The sequence below is a fragment of the Urocampus carinirostris genome, chromosome 19, assembly GCF_059441175.1.
Source record: "Urocampus carinirostris isolate Australia breed hairy pipefish chromosome 19, RoL_Ucar_1.0, whole genome shotgun sequence".
Taxonomy (NCBI): domain Eukaryota; kingdom Metazoa; phylum Chordata; class Actinopteri; order Syngnathiformes; family Syngnathidae; genus Urocampus; species Urocampus carinirostris.
In genome coordinates, this window is record NC_142367.1 from 2,952,566 (window position 1) to 2,973,397 (window position 20,832).

Below are 20,832 nucleotides of genomic sequence, written 5' to 3' on the forward strand. Positions count from 1 at the left end.
ATCGTGATTATTATCATCACTCCCAACCTAATTTTCCCCCCTATTAAGTCCCTACTACATGGACGGCCAACATGCGGCTCTTAAACTAGTTTAATGCGGCTCTTTAGGAGCTGTAACAAGACATGCTTCAAAAATGTTTAGCCGGCGCTATCATTTGCCTTCCCTACAGCTATATGGCACACCGACAATGTAAGCCTGTTTGAGTGACGTCAAACGAGCGACGCGAAAATATTTGCTTGACAAAATGTATTGTAGTCAATTTACGTGAAATTACCTCTTGAAATGGAAGGTAAAAAAAAGTACAGACAAACGAAAATATGAAGAAGAAACCAGGACGTTTTTGCCAGAGTGGGAGAGTTTATATTTTTTCATTGATCGTAATGGCAAGCCTATCTGCCTTATAAGTGGCGCAGCATTAACACATTTCAAAGCTACAAATCTTCAGCGTCACTTCAGCTCACTACACCCGAACATCAAACAGGAATTTCCAAGAGGGACTGAACTTCGTGAGAGTTGTTAACTATGAAAAGCAAGGCAGAAAAACAGTTGCATTTAAAAAAATAAATAAATATGAAACACTCGGAGACCATAACACTTGCATCGTATCAGTAAACTTGGAACATAGCACGGGGTAAAAAGCCATACAACGAATGGGAATTCATTAAAAAATGCCTCATTAACGCCTTTGAAATCATTGCTCCTGGAGACAACAAACTAAAACAGAGCATGTTCAACTGTCTCACCACAGTATGGAACGAAGAATTTCCGATATTAATGCAGCTGTTGAATCACAGTTACACACTGACCTTCAAACATGTGAATATTTTAGTGTGGTATTGAATGAGAGCTGTAACATACAAGACAAGCCTCAGTTGGCAATATTTGCGCGGTCTGTGTCAAATCAATGTGCGATCAAATAAGAACTCCTTGATATTGTGCCATTAAAAGACAACCCGTGGCATAGATGTGAAAAAAGCAATGATGGCTGTGTTTGCAAAACCAAATATAGCCACACTAACTAACTGCAATAGCTACGGATGGAGCGCCAGCCATGATCGGATCCATGAACGGGCTTTTGGGGCTGTGCAAAGCACATCAAACATTTCCAGAATTTGGGGATTTCCACTGCATCATCCACAGGAAGCAACTCATGTCTAAATCACTAAATTTTGACAACGTCATGAAACCTGTGATGGAAATCGTAAACATCATCTGCACACATGAGCTAAACCACAGGCAATTCAGGAATCTCTTCGCTGAACTGGACCAAGGCCTTCCAGGTGACCTGCCGCTGCACTGCACTGTGAGGTGTCAATCAAAAAGCCAGGTACTCTCTCGCTTCTTAGAGCTTTTGGATGCAGTGAAACTGTTCATTGAAGAGAGGGACAAGGACTATCCCAAGCCCTCAGACCTCAATTAGATTGTGGATCTGGCATTCTTAGTCAACATTGTATGCCAGCTGAACAGAAGTTACCGTATTTTCTGCACTATAAGGCGCACCGGGTTATAGGGCGCACCCCAAAAAATAGTTTTTGGTCCTATATCTTCCATACATAAGGTGCACCGGATTATAAGGCGCTAAAATGGGAACGTCGACAAAACAGTAAGATAGTTCAGTCAAACTTATTATCCCCTTAACATTCCGAAAGCTTGCAAAGAGGCAAATACGTGTCGTAGACACGTGCGGATGCGGTGTCCGTAGAATGTCACTCAAATGCATCGTTCGGAAGGTTAAAGTCTTGGGATTCAAGAAATGCCAACCATTCCTTAGTTTCTATTTTCTTTTTCGCTCGCAACTTTACTGTGCATATGACAATAAACATTTGGAATTGAGTTTAATTTAAAAAAAGACCCATCACAGAAACATCTAAATCACTCTGAAACAAGATACTGGAAAAATATATCGCCGTAGTAGCTCACCGAAGTCGTTGCGTTCAATAATAATGTGCAACCATGGTCCTCTTATATCCATGAGTGTAGTAAATGCAGGAGAGTAAAATATTTACAAATATTGAATGGTAAAACATGTTTCCTCCATGCCGTAGACAACCAAACTTGCTATTCACATTCATCTTTTTCGGCCAATTGCAGGCTTTGTTTTGCCCCTTTAGCCTATGCGAGCCTGTAAATGATAAAAAGGATCCGCCCCCTTTACCCCCGAATAACTTTAGCCAATAGTGATCGATTCAAATGATGATTGACACATTGGTTAGCCAATGAAACGCCGGTATATAAATCCCAGCATACACTGCGGAATACTTCGCGTTCGGGGGAAAATCTAGTTGGCGGCTGCTTGCATTAGTTGCAAGACTTTGCGACTTAATATTGATCCATATATAAGGCGCACTGTATTATAAGGCGCATGGTCAGCTTTTGAAAAAAAATTAAGACTTTTAGGTGCGCCTTATAGTGCGGAAAATACGGTAATAATGCTGACTGACCTGGTGCGAAGTGTTTGCATTTGTTAATAAACTAAAGCTGTTTAAGGCGAATATTGAAAAGGGAGAGTTAACACATTTTCAAACTAGTTTTGCTAGAAGTATCTAAGCAGCAAAAGTAAGAGAAAGATGTTATGCTTGAACTAAAAGTTTCTGTGTGGAGAACAGTGCTCACAATGTTAACTGTTCAAAATTATTGATGTTATCATGTTGTTGTGGTTATTTTCATCAGATCTAGCCGAGAAAAGATATGTGTATGCGTACATACATGATTAAAAGATTACGTTTATGTGTACCATGTGTATAATGTGGCTTTTTAGTAACAAAGGAAAAAAAAAACAATCGACTCGCCCCGTCGACAACTATGATGTGGCGCTTTGTAGTAAGCCAGACGAAAAATTGACTTTTAGTCGCTGAATGGTTGGACACCCCTGCCCTACTCCATCCTTTTAGGTTCCTAACAGCGTAGCATTTTGTAAGCTAATCTAGCTGTAGCTTCTTTGGCTGATCAAATTTTAGCTAGCCAACTTTCAACATCATAACTAAACTTCAATAACTAAAGCTAATGTTTTTTTTTTTTTTTTTTTAATTGTACTCAATTAACATTTTCTGTCATGACTACCTATGTGATGCACCTGTGCCCGCTCCTTTGGCGCCAACTGCCTCGGACTCTGATTGGCTCCTTGTCACTATTCAAACCCACGTTTATCCGTCACCTGTTGTCAGTTTACTCTAGGCAAGCTTTTTATGACCCAGACTCACACCTGTTTTTGCTCTCGTCTGTTCCCCGGCTTCGACCCGTTTTTATATCCTGACCACGTCTACTCTCCTCTCCTGGCTTTCGACTCGTTTCTGATCCCGACCACGTTTTTTGCTCTCCTGTCCCGGCTACTGACACGTTTTTCCATTCCCGACACCGCCATCACTCGCCAAGGAAGTCCCACTTCCGCATTTAGAGAGACCTGCTTCCCGCGACTAGTGCTCACTGGATCGTGGGTGCAATCCTTTACTTTCTTTTAATAAAACAGAAATGTAATGCAAGTGGGTCCTCTGTCTCTGTTCTGGTCCTGACATTTTCCATAATTTACCATAACAGGGTAGAACTTTAAGAGTGCTTCATACGAGCATAACATTCAAAATAAAATAAAAAGGGAGAGGGTAAAAGTTGAGGCTAACCTCTTTTTCGACAGTTGAACTCCCACCCAAATCAAATTATGTCACTTCCTGTACATGGCTTCAATGGAATTGTAGTATTTTTGGTTGGCAATTGAGCCCATTCTGTGGATAATTACTAATGGTACACGTAGAATTTGAACAAAATATGAAGTAAATGTATAAATTCCTAACATTTAATTGCATAATGAAATTAAGTTTAGGGTAGTTTATCAAATTATGATAGATAAAAAAAAGATTTGCTAATTGTATGGCCTCAACAACTTGAGAAACTTACATTGCAATGCGGATACTATAAAATTGTGCATGTGTGTCATGAAAAACATATCTAAAATACAAAATAATATTTAAATATAAATTCTATTTGGGGTTAAATGATTACAATCACGTAAAGTGAATAAGTTTAGTACTTTCATGTGCATTTTGCAGATTTTAAAGAAAAACCAGGGCAAGAGAAAGATGGGGAAATGAAATGTTGCAACAAACAGAATCACCAATTCGTCATTGAGTGTGGGCAGAGCATAGCAGTATGTTTATTCACTAGATGGACTATTTACCCGCCTCAAGTTCCAAAAACAAGTTTTTGTACTTGATGAATTATCAGGGAGATGGCGCCTTGTTGATTGTGCTCTTGAAGGCTTGCCAGCTAACTCCCGAGCACAGGAAATGACGGCAAAGCCTCAGGACGTGGCTGCCAAATACCCGGCACACAATCACCAGAAGACAAAGGACTGTGCACTCGCCAACTTCGTGAGGATAAGAGGATTGCAGGAGCAAGCGGCCAAACCCTGAGCGCTGGTAATTAGAACTATAGGGGTATCTCGCAATGTCCGCGAGGTAAAACACTTGCTTCAGCAACATCACAAAATGTCATTTTCCAACCCGAGTTTTTCATTCGAGTAAAAGTTTTGCTATGTGAAGGAATCTTACTTTGAGGTTTTGAAACATCTTAATCTAATATTCAGCAACTGCGCCAGAGAAATTTCCCAATTTTATCTTTGCCATAAAACATGCCATTGGTGAGTATCTGTTGGAGGATGATGGACCCATGTGGGGGAGACAGGGGTCCTCAAAACAAGGAATTGCAAATAACAACAAAACAAGGACCAAAGTAACAACTGAACAAGAAGTCAGAAAGCAAATGCCATTTTCAAATCTGACTAAGTCCAAACAGAAAACAATCATCAAAGACTGTAATGGAAAATGCAAGCAGTAAAGTAACAAAGAAAACCAGAAACAAAAACAAACAAACGTGGCGGTGGAAGTGAAAATGACACAATAACGCAACAGCATGTACTGTTCACAATCTCCTTTTAAAGGGTTCTGCATAATTGGGAAAAGGTGTGGGATAATTGGAGACACCTGAGCCCAGTTCAAACCCCGCCTGGGGCCTTCTGTTGGTAGGAGGTATGTCAGACACTAAATGTATCTTTGCATAGCTTCCAGTGATCAGTTGAGTAACTACAATCATCCATATCAGTGTATGGCAGATTAATATGGATCTCATTTAATATAGCGCATCGACAAGGCGGGGTTCCCCGCCCTGTTTGGTAGCGCTTTCCATACAGGTTGCCTCAGCCAGCGCCTGGTATCTAGCGTAGAACTGGTGCGGAGCCAGGAATCCAACTGTGTAATTAAAACAAAGCATTGCAAGGCCACGCTGCGGGTGATGATGCAATAAGATTTCTGTCAAGTACTGTAATTCTATAATACATCTACTGGTGCACCTGAACATACCATCAGTAATGTTTACTGGGTTCATAAAGTTATACACCTTTGCCTAGATGACCTAGCAGCAGGCATCAACCTCGCAACTTGCATAGTTCTCCTCTCCAGATCCAATCAACCCAGCGACTTGTGTTCAGATGGCATTTGCCTGTCCCCATGGTTCTCTCCAGATCTAGCGCCATCTCGATGCTATGTCAGCTGCTTTAGTGGTGATCTTGATGGCTTTGCTCATTTTTTTGAATGTCCAGGGAACTTAAAGCTTTGAGAGTGAGTGCCCTAATAAATTCTCTGCTGCCAACTTTAATGGGCATACATCTTGCCTTCCAATCATTTTAACAAATCCCTCCTTATCTAATTAGTGACATGCATGAATGTCTGAACGAGATTCCCGCTGTCACTATGGAGTACGATCTTGGTAGCTTGAGCAAGTTAATAACTAGTACAGAAAAGTAAGAATTTGTGCTGCAATTAAGACACTCTTTTGGGGATTATGTCTGCAGCAGTCAACATTAATTAAATTGGCATTGTAGTGTCATCAATATGACACCGAGCTAAACAATCAAAGAAGGACTATGACCACAGTGAAGGTGTAACTGTAGCTTTACTTCATTCTCAGAATGGTGAAAATTGCAAAGTACAATACAATGCTTTGAGACCATGTGCAAATAAGTTCATAAACTTTACATCCATCTGAACTATTGCAAGATATGGTTATTTAACATCATGTAATACTTGTAGAAACTTATTGCATTGCCTTATTAATCCTTCAACACGGATGGAGACAGCTCAGGAATCCCTAATGCCCCCAATAAGCAGGTAGGCGCCTTGCATGGCTGCATGGCCGCTATTGGTGTGTGAGTGTGTGTGTGAATGGGTAGGTGTGAAGCACATAGCAATGCGCTTTGGGAGGTCTTCATTGACTTGAAAAGTGCTATATAAATGCAGACCATTTACCATTAGAACATGCACTTGTCTTGTCAGCATATGTGTTAGCTAAAGATGAAGACTTAGAACAAAGAGCAGGAAGTGACACGGAAACCCAGAAGTAGTTTTACCCAGAAGTAGTACTATCTCACTATATTTTTCAACTTAAAGCTCAAAACACAAAATCAAAATATAGAACACTTCTTAATGGCATACGGCCTCACCGTATGGCATGCCCGGAGCACAACAGCGTACAAGAAAAATATACGGAGAGTAATCAACACAGCCTAAAAGATCATCGACTAACCATGCCCAGTCTAGAAGACCTGTGATACCGAAATAGAGCCATTAATTTTATAAAAGACAATTCCCACCACCTCTCTGACCTGCTATCCTCTGGTAGGTGCTACAGGTCCCACAAAACTATTATTATAACTTAGGCCAGTTTTTCTAGGCACTTTGTTATAATTATTATTTTTTGGGCCTATTCTCCCTGGTAGTCTTTTATCCCTTTTCCCTTTAAAGTCTCTCTTATCACATGGAAACACGCTAGACTTGGTTCTGACTCGAGGAATTTCAAACGGATCTTCTACTGGCAATGGACTCCGGCGCTTCATCACTCTTGCTGCTGCTGGACCTTAATGCTTCTTTTGACACTGTGGAGCATAATGTCTTACTAGAACGGTTGGAAAAATGGATTGGTCTCTCAGGAACCGTCCTCTTATGGTTTGGATCCTACCTCTCGGATAGGACGCACTGTGTTAAATATGGTGAAATGACATCTGATCCCTTTATTGTTACCTGTGGTGTTCTGCAGGGTTCAGTACTTGGCCCCCTTGTTTTCAGCATTTACATGCTTCCAGTAGGTGATATTATTCGCAAGTATGATATCAGTTTCCATTGCTACGCAGATGACACTCAACTATATCTTCCGATGGAGGAATCTGCCACACTAAATTGTGGAAATTTGGAGGCCTGCCTCACTGAGATAAAAGAGTGGATGGCACTCAACTTCTTGCGCCTTAACTCTGAAAAGACTGAAATGTTAGTTATTGGTCCATGCTGTGACTTGTTTTCAAAAACTGCTCTGAACATTGACAAATGTAAGATCACCCAGAGTGACTCAGTTAAAAATTTTGGTATAATATTTGACCCCTATCTGTCCTTTCTAAAACACGTGAAGAATATTACTAGGACAGCTTTCTTCCATCTTCGAAACATTGCTAAAATTCCTCCTATGCTGTCTCAGTCAGATGCGGAGATTATAATTGACGCGTTTGTTACTTCCCGTCTCGATTACTGTAATGCACTACTCTACGGTCTCCCGAAGTCCAAAATCAAGAGCCTTCAGGTGGTACAAAATACTGCAGCGAGGCTTTTAACTAAGACGAGAAAGTTTGATTACATTACCTCGATTTTAGCTAACCTGCATTGGCTCACTGTTAGCTTGAGATGTAATTTTAAGGTTCTGTTGGTATTATACAAAATAATACATGGACTTGCTCCCTCATATATTTCAGATTTAATTTCCCCCTATGTTCCGGTCCGGAGCCTTTGCTCTGAGAACGCTGGTCTACTAGTGATCCCAAGAGCCAAGAAGAGATCCACAAGTTCGAGAGCGTTCTCCATCCAGGCCTCGGTGCTGTGGAATGCTCTTCCCCCTGAGATTCGATCTGCAACCTCAGTGGAAATGTTTAAATCTAAGCTTAAAACACACTTCTACTCTATAGCATATGAATAAGCTATATTTTATGTAGATAATATGTGTATTATTTGCCCTCATGTAGGTTTTAGATGAGGGGACGGTGTCATAATAATCTGTAATAATAGTTTGCAATAGTGTTTGATCTGTGCAGCCCTTTGGCACTATTTGTGATTAAGGGCTATACAAAAAAACAAGACTTGAGTTGACCCTGGAGTGCCATGTCAAACCTTGTTGCATACAGAGTTTTCACAACATTGATATCAAAGACAATGAATCCGCTTCTAATTGTAAATCTAATATAATAATCAATTTTTAGCATTGTAATACATTTTAATAACTTATTCATTGAAAAAAAAAACAGTTGTCGTAAACACAGACAATAAGGTACAACAAAATAATTCAAACAAGCCTCGATGTCCTGTACTGACTAAAATTTAAAAGACTGAACAATCACAAAAGATTGTACTTTTACTGTTGGGAACCACTGATCTTAATTGATGCTTAGCTTTAGACGAGAAAGTTAAAAGAATATTTCAATCTCAAAGTCTTGCAAAATTCTAATAACAACCTCACCTTGTGTGATAATCACAGAGAGTCTGATATGCTCAAACTGAGAGAACTCTATGCAGCATTACGTTTTCCTCATCGGTAACATGAAATATCATTACTGTAAATTCCAGACTATAGAGCGCACCTGATTATAAGCCGCACCCACCTTTTTTTAGGTGATCTGCTACTTTTGTTCTTACACAAGCCGCACCCATGTATAAGCCACTTGTGCCCGCATTAAAACTTGTGATTGTGTCACTGACTGCATAGATAGTACACAATTCTAGGGTCACAGGCATCATAAATAGAAAATGATACCCGTAATTAAGGTATGATGCAGACCTGTAAAGTACGGGTCCCGTTGAAAGTAATCCAAGGAAACAAAATGTATATTTCCAAAGTTAAGGGTGGGAAAAATATATATCCACTATTGTCCGCTGCGACAACAGACAGATCTACCGGTAACTCAGCTTTACCCCAATTCCCATCAGCCCGCGTGTGCTCTGCCCCTTCTTTTTGATTCGTCCGTAGAACACATAACAGAATAAATCTCTAAAATAAATACATTACAAAAATATACAGTTGCAAATACATATAATACATGGTTACACATATTTACGAAGAAAGACGGTACAACGAGAGAGTTTTCAAAGCTTTAATAATAATAATATAACTTTAATCCCAAACCGTGCCTTTTAAAGGTACCAACACGCTAGTAGGTTCACGCTCGCAATGTGTTAAACGTGCCTGTTAAAAAAAGCATCCCGTAATTGTGAAATTCACGGAAAATCGTCCTCGACTTCCTGCTCATAACTATCGCCATCAAGGGCGTCTTCCTCATTATCAGGAACGTACATTAACTTTACAGACAATGTATGCTTAAACTTGGGGGTTGCAGTCTTTCTTGGCGCCCATATTCTACTGGTCTTAATCTTACCTTTTATACTCTAGCGCCGCTGGTGGCCGTTAGAAAAATTCTATAAATTGGCCGCTTCACTGAATAAGCCGCAGGGCTGAACATTTGGGAAAAAAGTAGCAGCTTATAGTCCGGAATTTACGGTAGTTTTTTCTTTGTTTCATTTTTGGTCTCTGGACAAAACCCACTATAACAGGTTTTCTCATTTGTTTCTTACACCTTTCCATTTATCAAATTATCCCAGCCAGTCAGAGCAATGACTCATCTCGCGCCATGGCTGTACGTCAAGGGGAAGGTCGGCGTTCTCCTGGCTCATGACTCGCTACTGAGAAAGAGAGCTCCAATTAAAAGTGGACTCTCATTTTTTTCGCTACACTTTGTGATCAGTTTGAAAACTAGTCGCCGTATTTTGGATTTGAAAGCAGCCTCTATCTGAGTGTGGGCAGGTTTGCTTTCCTTTGAGCAGCGCTTTGAAAGGGACTTAATAAAACAGCACCAACTGACCAAGGCTTCTTTTTAGGAAAACAGTTAAGCATACTTGCTCATTTTTGTTATATCTGCCCACCTATTTGTTCCTCAATACAATAAAGAGATAAGACTGCAGCACTTGTGGAACTTTCCTTTAAGTGTATATAAAGTATTATAGGCAATGAAAATTGGTACAATAATCTTATTGTAAGTGCTCCAAATGTAAAAAACAGACAAAACAAAAAGCATAAAACAAACTATAACTTAAAATAAAACCTCTAAGGTTTAAAAATGGTGTCCCCAACTTCAAAATATTCTACTTGCTGATGCCATCTTCTGGCTGAAATCATCGTTGCAGTCTTTATCAAGTTGCTTTGGTGGCGCGACCACCAAAGTTTGGACTGAATTTGTACAGTCCATTTCTTACTTTCACCACTTTCATTCTAGAGTAAAAGGAAAAACTTGAGCACGCACATGAAATTGCTCTCCACCTCTCGCCTTTCCTCAAGCATAATGTGTTTGGTGGCCAAGACATGGCTGATAAAAGGAGACAAGGAAGACAAAAGCAGATAGGCATGGTTAAAATAAAGGCTCTTTGAACTCAACTGGGCATTGTTAACACGTACTTTAAAGAGAACCTGAAACTATGCATCCCACCTCTAACACTAGATGTCACTCAACCTAAAAAGGATGGTGTCCATTCTAAGAACACAATCTATGGAAACTGATAGTTTTTTTCTGGTTTTCAAGCTAGAGGAAGGCTTATAGCCGCACCTTGGTTTCCTATCCTGGCGGCAATAAAGCCCCTCGGCTGCACCCTTGATTCCTGTTTCCGCGGAGATGAGCGGGGACCATTAGCCATCTCATTTTCATCGCTGTCGTCTCCAGTTCCTGCCTCACCCACATGGGTCCACCCTCAAAAACCTAACAGAATGACCCGATTGCATCTGATGTTTAAAATGTCTTTATAAAGGGTTTATGATAATTGGGCACAGGTGTGTAGTGTTTGGACACACCTGTGCCCAGTTCAAACCCAGGTTTTGCCCCTCTGGTGGTAAAAGGCATATCAGAGCCTAATACACATGTATAAATACTGTATGCATTCCCAATAGATTCCCAATCATATTTTACGGTACATAAGGCCTACTTTCACATTTCTGTCCAATTTGCAGTTTTTAGGTTTGCCGTATCGTCCGGAACATACGGTGATTGAAAGAAACCTGTTACACGATTGCCAGCAGGGAACCGAAATGGCACAAAACGGCAACAGATGGACACCTGAATTCTGGGTTTTAACCGTTTACAAATTGTAATTGTTTTGTTTGATGAGTAGATCTACTTTACTGTGTATCCCCAAAACAGCACATATATAGATATGTCATGTGGACATTAACAAGGCCCAAAGTAAAGCCCAATCAGATGGGTAGATTAAATCCATAATGGTCGTTCCGTTTCCCTTAAATACCGCAATGCAAACCCAGGCATAATAGTTACATTCCCACTGCCCTTCTTTTGTGTGGTCTTTTATCACCTACGCTCAAGAGAGCACGTTAGTAAATTGCTGCAAATTTAATCACCGGTAATAATTTTTCGCGTCGTGGGCTGCATTAACCGCTGCCATTAGAAAAAAAACCTAATCGATAGTTGTTTTTGTGTAGGGGTTTGGAAAGAACAATGAGTATATTAGAGTTGGGTTATTGCATGACAGGTGTATAAGTTGTCATAAATCCCAACGTATACCCTTTAAGTTTCAACAGTAAGAAAAGAAAAACATGTATTTTTGGGACTATAAGACTCTCCGGAGTTAGAGTCACACAAGCCAAAAAATGCATAATTAAAAAGACAAAAAACATGTAAGTCGCACTCGGAATTTGGACTCTTTGCACAACGTGACGACACCATGACGGACGGAAGTCGCCTGTTGTAAACAGTGGACGAGGGCAGTAAATGGTAGACAACTAAAAATCTATACTATTCAACACAATAGTAAATGACTAGACAAACGATGGATGTCGGATGTGGTGGCTCACCTTGTCGGAAAGAACAAAAAGCACAATTTAGAGAAACTGAGGATAGCATTAGCAATGATAGCTAGCAGCGATACAGTCCTCCTTCTGACACATTCACACATCTTAACAAAACACCTAATCTTAATTAAGTCCACACCACCTGTATCACTATTGTAAATGGAGTATCCCCGTGCACAGTAAGCCAGTGTTGATCTAAAAGCATATAAAAGTCTGTATGCTTACCAGTCATTGGTGACTGGTACCCGTTACTTGAACTCAGTTTTGAGTTTTGTTCATGCATACTTGATAAGAACAGATAATATTTTATTTAAAACTTTTTAAGGACACCTCAAACTACGGGAAGCTGCTTTTAAAGGGACATTGCGTTGCATTATTTGACCACTAGTTTTTGCTGTATGGTGTAGTGCGGTAGTTGGTAACCTGCGGCTCAGGAGATACATGGCTTCCTGGCTCTTTTCGAAAAAATAAATCAAGGAGGAATATATATTTTAGTTTTAATATACTTTTTTTAAAGATACCCATGACACAGGCACTTTTAACATTTCTCAATGCTGTAAAAATGTGTAGAATAAATATTCCATTTAAGCTAGGAGCTGGTACGAGTTCACCAGCTACAATAAACTTCTGTTTTTTTTTTTTTCGTTTTTCTCTTTCCATTGTTTTGTTTCGAGATCTGAAAAGCTTAAGCTCTGCCAATTCTAAAGGGGAAGTGTCACAAGCCAGGCAGGTGGCTGTTTTCCAACATGAAGAGAAAATTAAGAAATTTAACAGAGAACAGACAACTCAAAATTTGTTGGACTGAATTTTTTCACTCATTGCCAGTGAAGATGGATGGCTTCAATGTTTGCTCAATAGAGAGAAGTTCTTACAAGGAAATAATGTGGAACAAATTTTCTAGGAAAAGCATGCCATGTTTGCTGCATATCCAGTTGGAAGTGAGAGGAAAAGTGTGATGCATCACTTCTGGACAAATAAGTTGAGTGCAAAAATAGATTTTAGAAGAGGATTACATCTCCAAACTACAATAGTGAAGCAAGTTTTGTGGCAAACCAGGAGACCATAAAGCAGGAGAAACTGTTTAAAAATCCGGACTACATGAGGGAGTGATTCCTCAAGATTAGAACACCTATTGGCAGACTTCAAGAACAAAACTGAAATAATACAGCCAGTAAAAGATATGCCTCACTCTGTTAAAACAGTGAACGAAAGGACCATTTAAAAATAGCAAGCAACATCACCAAACAGCCTCAAGAAAATTAATTTGATCCCAGCCTACGCCAGTGCATTTGATGAGTCTTTTAAATGTTGTCAGAGCAATTAAACATACTGTAATACATCATTACTGCAAAGACGTTTAACTTGAGGCGGTATCCTACAACAGGGTAGTCACGTGATCCATCAATCTCAGCACTATGCACTGCATCCAACTTATTCCTTTTGTTAAAAAGGTCAATCTAGTTAATATAGATACATACAACGTGTGTTGTATTCACAATAAAGGCTCATAAGGCAAACTAGTTTTTTGCATTTTTAGTACCATATGGCTTTTTCAACATTTTGGGTTGCTGACCCCTTGTGTAGAACAACTGAAAATCCATCCACCCATCCATCCATCGTCTTCCACTTACCCGGGGTCGGGTCGCGGGGGCAGCAGCCTTAAAAGGGAAGCCCAGACGTCCCTATCCCCAGCCACCTCCTCCAGCTCAACCGACGGGATCCCGAGGCGTTCCCAGGCCAGCCGAGGGACATAGTCCTTATCAAATGCCCGAGCCACCTCAACTGGCTCCTCTCAATGCGGAGGAGCACTGGCTCTACACAGGGTCCCTTTCGGATGACTGAGCTTCTCACCTTATATCTAAGGGAAAACCCAGACACCCTGCGGAGGAAACTCATTTCGGCCACTTGTATTCGGGATCGTGTTCTTCCGGTCATAACCTAAAGCTCTCGACCATAGGTGAGGGTAGGAACGTATATCGACCGGTAGCTCAAGAGCTTTGCCTTTCGGCTCAGCTCCCTCTTGACCACGACGGACCGGTACAGGGTCCGAATGACGGCAGACGCTGCACCGACCCATCTGTCGATTTCCTATTCCATCCTACCCTCACTCGTGAACAAAACCCGAAGATACTTGAACTCCTCCACGTGGGGGCAATATCTAAACCCCGAAACGGAGGGAGCATGCCACCCTTTTCCGGCTGGGTACCATGCTCTCGGTCTTAGAGGTGCTGCTCCTCATCACGGCCGCGAGTCGCTCCAGCGAGAGCTGAAAATCACGGCCTGAGGAAGCCAACAGCACCACGTCATCACCAAAAAGCAGTGACGTAATGCTAAGGCCCCCAAACCGGAGTCCATCCCCACCAAGGCTGCGCCTAGAAATTCTGTCCATAAAAGTTATAAACAGAATAGGTGATAAAGGGCAGCCCTGGCGGAGTCCAACGCTCACCGGGAACAAATCAGACTTACTGCCGGCAATGCGGACCAGACTCTGGCACCAGAAACACCCCCCACAGGCCCTCCCGAGGAACACGGTCGAATGCCTTCTCCAAGTCCACAAAACACATGGGCAAACTCCCATGCACCCTCAAGGACCCTGCAGAGGGTATAGAGCTGGTCCAGTGTTGCATGGCCGGGACAAAAAGCACACTGTTCCTCCTGAATCCGAGATTTGACCTCCTCGCGGACTCTCCTCCCCAGTACCCCTGAATAGACCTTACCAGGGAGGCTGAGAAGAGTGATTCCCCTGTAGTTGGAACACACTCTCCAGTCCCCCTTCTTAAAGAGGGGAACCACCACCCCAGTCTGCCAGTCCAGAGGCACTGTCCCCGATGTCCATTCGATGTTGCAGAGGCGTGTCAACCATGACACGCCCACAACATCCAGGGCCTTAATGAATCTAGGGGGATCTCATCGTCCCCCCGGGGCCCTGTCACAAAGGATCTTTTTGACCTCCTCGGTGACTTCAACCCCAGAGATCCGAAAGCCCAACTCAGAGTCCCCTAGCTCTGCTTCCCCAGAGGAAGACGTGTCGGTGGGATTGAGGAGGTCTTCGAAGTACTCTGCCCACTGATTCACAACGTCCCGGGTCGAGGTCAGCAGTGCCCCATTGCCACTATAAACAGTGTCAATGGCATACCGCTTCACCCCTAAGACGCCGAATGGTGGACCAGAATTTCCTCGAAGCCGTTCGGAAGTCAGCTTCCATGGCCTCGCCAAACTCCTCCCATGCCCAAGTTTTTGCCTCGGCAACCACCGAAGCAGCATTCCGCTTGGCCAGCCAATACCTGCCAGCTGCTTCCAGAGTCCCACAGGCCAGGAAGGCCAGATCTCTTGTCGGCTTGATAGCATCCCTCACCGCTGGTGACCACCAACGGGTCTGAGGGTTGCCGCCGCGGCAGGCACAGACTACCTTACGGCCACAGCTCTGATCAGCCATCTCGACAATGGAGGCGCGGAACATGTCCCCACCTCCCTCGGGACATGGGCAAAGTTCTGCCTGAAGTATGAATTGAAACTTCTTCTGACAGGAGATTCTGCCAGTCGTTCCCAACAGACCCCCACAACACGCTTGGGTCTGCCGGGTTGGACTAGCATCTTCCCCCACCATCGGAGCCTACTCACCACCAGGTGGTGATCAGTTGACAGTTCGACGCACTCTGCTCATGACTTAATGGTCTTCTTTACTAAGAAGATTCAATGCATACAGGAAGAAATTGCTAAAGAAATTATTAATACCACACATATTAAAGGGCTGAAATGAGATGCACGACAGGGTGGCTGTCCTGGGAAATTGTCCGGTATTAGTGAACTGTCACTTGATGATCTCAAACAGGTGGTGAATGCGGCCAAACCGACAACTTGCCAGTTCGACCCGCTCCCAGGTTCACTTATTAAAAGTCTTTTTGGCGTCCTTGGACCTTCAGTTCTAAATATTATAAACATATCACTCTCCTCAGGGGTAGTTCCAGCAGCTTTTAAATCCGCCGTTATTAAACCCACACTGAAACGACCCAACCTTGATCCAGAAATCTTAAGTAATTATAGACCTGTGTCTACCTTTCCTCTCTAAAGTACTTGAAAAAGTAGTGGCACAGCAGCTGAATGTTTTCATATCCGAGAATAACCTTTTTGAATCCATGCAATCAGGATTCAGGGCTAACCACTCTACTGAGACAGCTCTGATCAAGTTAACAAATGATCTCCTACTGGCAATGGATTCTGGCGCTTCATCACTTTTGCTGCTGCTGGATCTTAGTGCTGCTTTTGACACAGTTCACCACAATTTCCTACTAGAACGGTTGGAAAAATGGATTGGTCTCTCAGGAACCGTCCTCTCGTGGTTCAGATCCTACCTCTCAGATAGGACGCACTGTGTTAAATATGGTGAAATGACATCTGAGCCCTTTAATGTTACCTGCGGTGTTCCGCAGGATTTAGTGCTTGGCCCCCTTCTTTTCAGCATTTACATGCTTCCATTAGGTGATATTATTCGCAAGTACAATATCAGCTTCCACTGCTACGCAGACGACACTCAACTATATCTTCCGTTGGAGGAATCTCCCACACTAAACTGTGGAAATTTGGAGGCCTGCCTCATTGAGATAAAAGAGTGGATGTCACTCAATTTCTTGCGTCTTAACTCTGAAAAGACCGAAATGTTAGTCATTGGTCCATCTAAATGCCATGACTTATTCTCAAAAACTGCAGTGAACATTGACAAATGTCACATCACACAAAAATTTAGGTGTCATATTTGACCCTGATCTATCCTTTGAAATGCATGTAAAGAAAATTACTAGAACCGCTTTCTTCCATCTTCGTAACATTGCTAAAATCCGTTCAATACTGTCTCAGTCGGATGCGGGAATTATAATTCATACGTTTGTTACCTCCCGTCTCGATTACTGTAATGCACTACTCTCTGGTCTCCCGAAGTCTAGAGTCAAGTCTATTCAGCTGGTACAAAATGCCGCAGCGAGGCTTTTAACTAGGACAAAAAAGTACGATCACATAACACCGATTTTGGCTAACCTGCATTGGCTCCCCAGTTAGCCATAGATGTGACTTCAAGGTTCTCTTAGTATTGTACAAAATCATACATGGACTTGCTCCCTCTTATCTTTCAGATCTGATTTGCCCCTATGTCCCGGTCCGAAGCCTACGATCTGAGAGTGCCGGTCTTCTGGTGATCCCAAGAGCAAAGAAGTGTTCTGCTGGTTCGAGAGCATTCTCCATCCGGGCACCGGTGCTGTGGAATGCTCTTCTCCCTGAGATCCGATCTGCAACCTCAGTGGAAATGTTTAAATCTAAACTTAAAACTCACTCCTACTCCATAGCATATGAATAACCTACTCTTCTCGTCGGCTGAAAAATAGTCTGTGTACTAATCTGTGAAGCCCTTTGAGACCCTTCGTGATTTAGGGCTATACAAATAAAGATGACTTGACTTGACTCTCTTCACCAGAGTATCTAGAACATGCGGCCGCAGGTCCGACGAAACGACGACAAAGTCGATCATCGGACTACGGCCTATGGTGTCCTGGTGCCAAGGGCACATATGGACACCGTTATGTCTAAACATGGTGTTCGTTATGGACAAACCATGACGGGCACAGAAGTCCAATAACAAAACACCACTCGGTTTAGGTCAGGGGTGTCGTTCTTCCCAATCACACCCCTCCAGGTCTCACGGTTATTGACCACGTGAGCGTTGAAGTCCCCAGGGGGCGCGCTCTCAAGCACACCCTCCAAGGACTCCAAAAAGGGTGGGTACTCTGAACTGCTATTTGGTGCATAAGCACAAACAACAGTCAACAGGACCAACAGGACCCTCAGCTACCCTCTCGTCTACCGGGGTGGACCCCAACGTACAGGCGCTGAGCCGTGGAGCAACTAATAAGCCCACACCGGCTCTGCGCCTCTCGTCACGGGCAACTTCAGAGTGGAAGAGATTCCAACTCCTCCAGAGAGGACTGGTACCAGAGCCCAAGCCATGCGTGGAGGTGAGTGGGACTATATCTAGTCGGAACTTCTCAACCTCACACACCAACTAGGGCTTCTTCCCTGCCAGAGAGGTAACATTCCATGTCCCAAAAGCCAGTTTCTGTAGCCGGGAATCATCGTGCCAAGGATCCCTCCCTTTGCCGCTACTCAGCTCTATACGCACCCGACCCCTGTGGCCCCTCCTATAGGTGGTGAGCCCATGGAAAGAGGGAGCCACGTCGTCCATTCGGGCTGTGCCCAGCCGGACCCCGTGAGCAAAGGCCCAACCACCAGGCGCTCACCAGCGGACCCCACCTCCAGGCCTGGCTCCAGAAGGGGGCCGCAGTAACGCGCGTCTGGGCGAGGGAAATTGTGGACCAATGTTTTTATTCTTCATAGAGGTCTTCTGATCTGCATTTTGTCTGGCCACTCACCTAGTACCTGTTTGCCATGGGTGACCCTACCAGGGGCTTAAAGCCCCCAACAGCATAGCTCCTAGGATCATTGGGACACACAAACTCCTCCACCACCATAAGGTAGCAGATTATGGAGAAAGCAACTAAAAATGACACTCAGAATAAGGAGAGAATATATTAAGGCATTAAGCCCAAACCTCCGATCAGAAAATCCGACCTTTTCTAAAGGCTCTCTACTGAGTCCACAGTTTCATTTGATCTCCTGAGATACAAAAGCAGATCAGGCCTAAAGGGTGTGGGTATCAAATAACAGCAACATGACTATCTGATACAGAAAATGATATAATGGTCAAAACAATAAAAAACAGTGTGCAGTAATTGTCAAAATAATGAACTGGCATCTAATGCAATCTGCTTTGCAGGTGTCCAATATAACAAAACAGAATAAACTAAATATCGACAAGAATGTCCTCAAGTCATTTAAATAAGACAGCCTCTTTTGTCTGGCAAAGGCAGAATTGCACAATGGGAGGTCTGGGACCGGAATGGTCCGAGTCCCATCTCCCATGAGCCACACAGAGAGGCAAGCGGGAGTCAAAACACACTACAGACACACATTAGTCGTACGATGGTTGAATATCATCTCCTTTTGCTCTCGTTTGATTTTCTGGAGAATGAGTCCTGACTCGGTATTGCGACGGTAATCCCTCGACAAACATGCTATTATCCCGAATGGTTAAAGTCAATAACGGCTGGAAATGTATGGGAACTTTTTCAGGCGAATGGTTATAGGAACCAAAGAGGCAAAACAAACTGTTTGCAAAACACACACCGCGCGATTCAGGAATCAGAATCATTCCTCAATGCAATTAGGGGGAAGGGAGGCAAAGGGGAGGCTAAATGCTAGCGCAAGCAATAAATCAAGACTTTTGTTTATGCTCAGTGGAAGACATCTGTTCACACAAGACTTGAGATCGTATTTTTTGCCATCGTGACTTGGAACTTTAAACTTATTTGTGACTGTTGACGATACAAAATGAAGTCGTCATGACTTACCGTCTCGTTGCCAAACAGGATGTCCACGTAAGGCATGATCTCCATCATCGGGGCGTTAAAAAACTGACAGACGAAAGGCGCAGACAGGTTCATGCAGAAGAGTTTGTTGTTTTCCGAGGCGTGCTTGGCCACCTTGAGCATGGACTGCGGAGAAACAGTCAGGAAGAAGCCCTGAAAACAAGACACAACTTTCTTAGAAGTGGGTCTGCAACAATAAAATTAATAAAATCGATCAAAATTGATTATTAAAAGTGTTGGTAATGAGTTACATCATCGATTCGTTCTGATGTTGCCCTCAATGCTTTTGGTACTATTTTGGTCCGGCAAAAGCCGCCTCAAGACAATTGAAAAACCACACATTCACCGACACACTCACACTATCCAAAATACTAAAAAAATGATTAGGTAAATAGATAAAATGAGACAAGGGGAGATTTTTCATCTCATCTCATCAGCTGCACCGCTTATCCTCAGTAGGGTCACAGGGTGCTGGAGCCCATCCCAGCAATCATCGGGCAGGGGACACCCTGAACTGGTTGCCAGCCAATCGCAGGGCACACAGGGACAGACTAATAACAATAAAACATTAACATTCAACAAATGATAACAGTAATCAATTATTTTAGTAATAATAATCTATCTACCTTGGTCATATCCCTCAAGAGGGGTGACCGACAGCAAGACAAACATACAATAACTAAGAAAATAAAAATAAAAAAGGGAAAAAATGGGGAAAAAAAAAGCAAAAAAACACACAAACCAGGGAAAGTAATAAAAATAATTATAAAAGAAAGAGGAAAAAATAATATATATACGACAACGACTGGGTCTGCGTTTATTGGAAGACCGAGGACATAAAGAGACAGTGCGTAATATTTAGTGCCTCCTAGTGGTACAAATAATAATTCAGCTAAAAACAAACAAAAACCCTTGATTTGAATACTTGGCAAGAAAATGAATCATCATACAAATGTTATTTTTTTATGAAAAATAATCGGTAGAGAAATTTAACTGTCCCCACTTAGATCAGCGCCATGTTTGTCCGGCATCCTGCGGCCAAGCTGTACTGTTGCACTGGCCCTTGCTCGCACCAGACAACACAGTGCAATCTAGTGTTCAAATATTACACATTGGGACTTTAATGTCTGAAGAATTAAATCCAAAAGTTCATACGTTTGGGACAAGACAAGAACATTTACATTTTTAACCGGTGACTATTTATTTTATTTCTACTGTTTATTGATCAGCTATTATACAAAAACGTTTTTATTATTTCATTCTTTTAGATCATATAATTTTATATTATATATTATATATTCTGTTGTTTTATGCACTATTTTTCTATCTGTCCAAAACTTCAACGTTTGAAGATAGAGGAACAAATTAAAAATCTGATTTATCGATAAACCGAAGAAAATTATCGACCAATTCAACGATTTTTTAAAAATAA

At 42.3% G+C, this 20,832-nt stretch overlaps 1 protein-coding gene across 2 annotated transcripts in view; it reads right to left on the reverse strand.

Moving 5' to 3' along the window:
* LOC148346898 (adenosine kinase-like) overlaps positions 1-20,832 on the reverse strand; it is a 288,745-nt gene that overhangs the window by 66,621 nt on the left and 201,292 nt on the right. For both annotated transcript variants that reach the window (XM_088323478.1, XM_088323479.1), the window contains exon 7: positions 19,383-19,553. In XM_088323478.1, the coding sequence (XP_088179604.1) occupies positions 19,383-19,553 (171 nt within the window). The remainder of the gene's footprint in view (positions 1-19,382; positions 19,554-20,832) is intronic.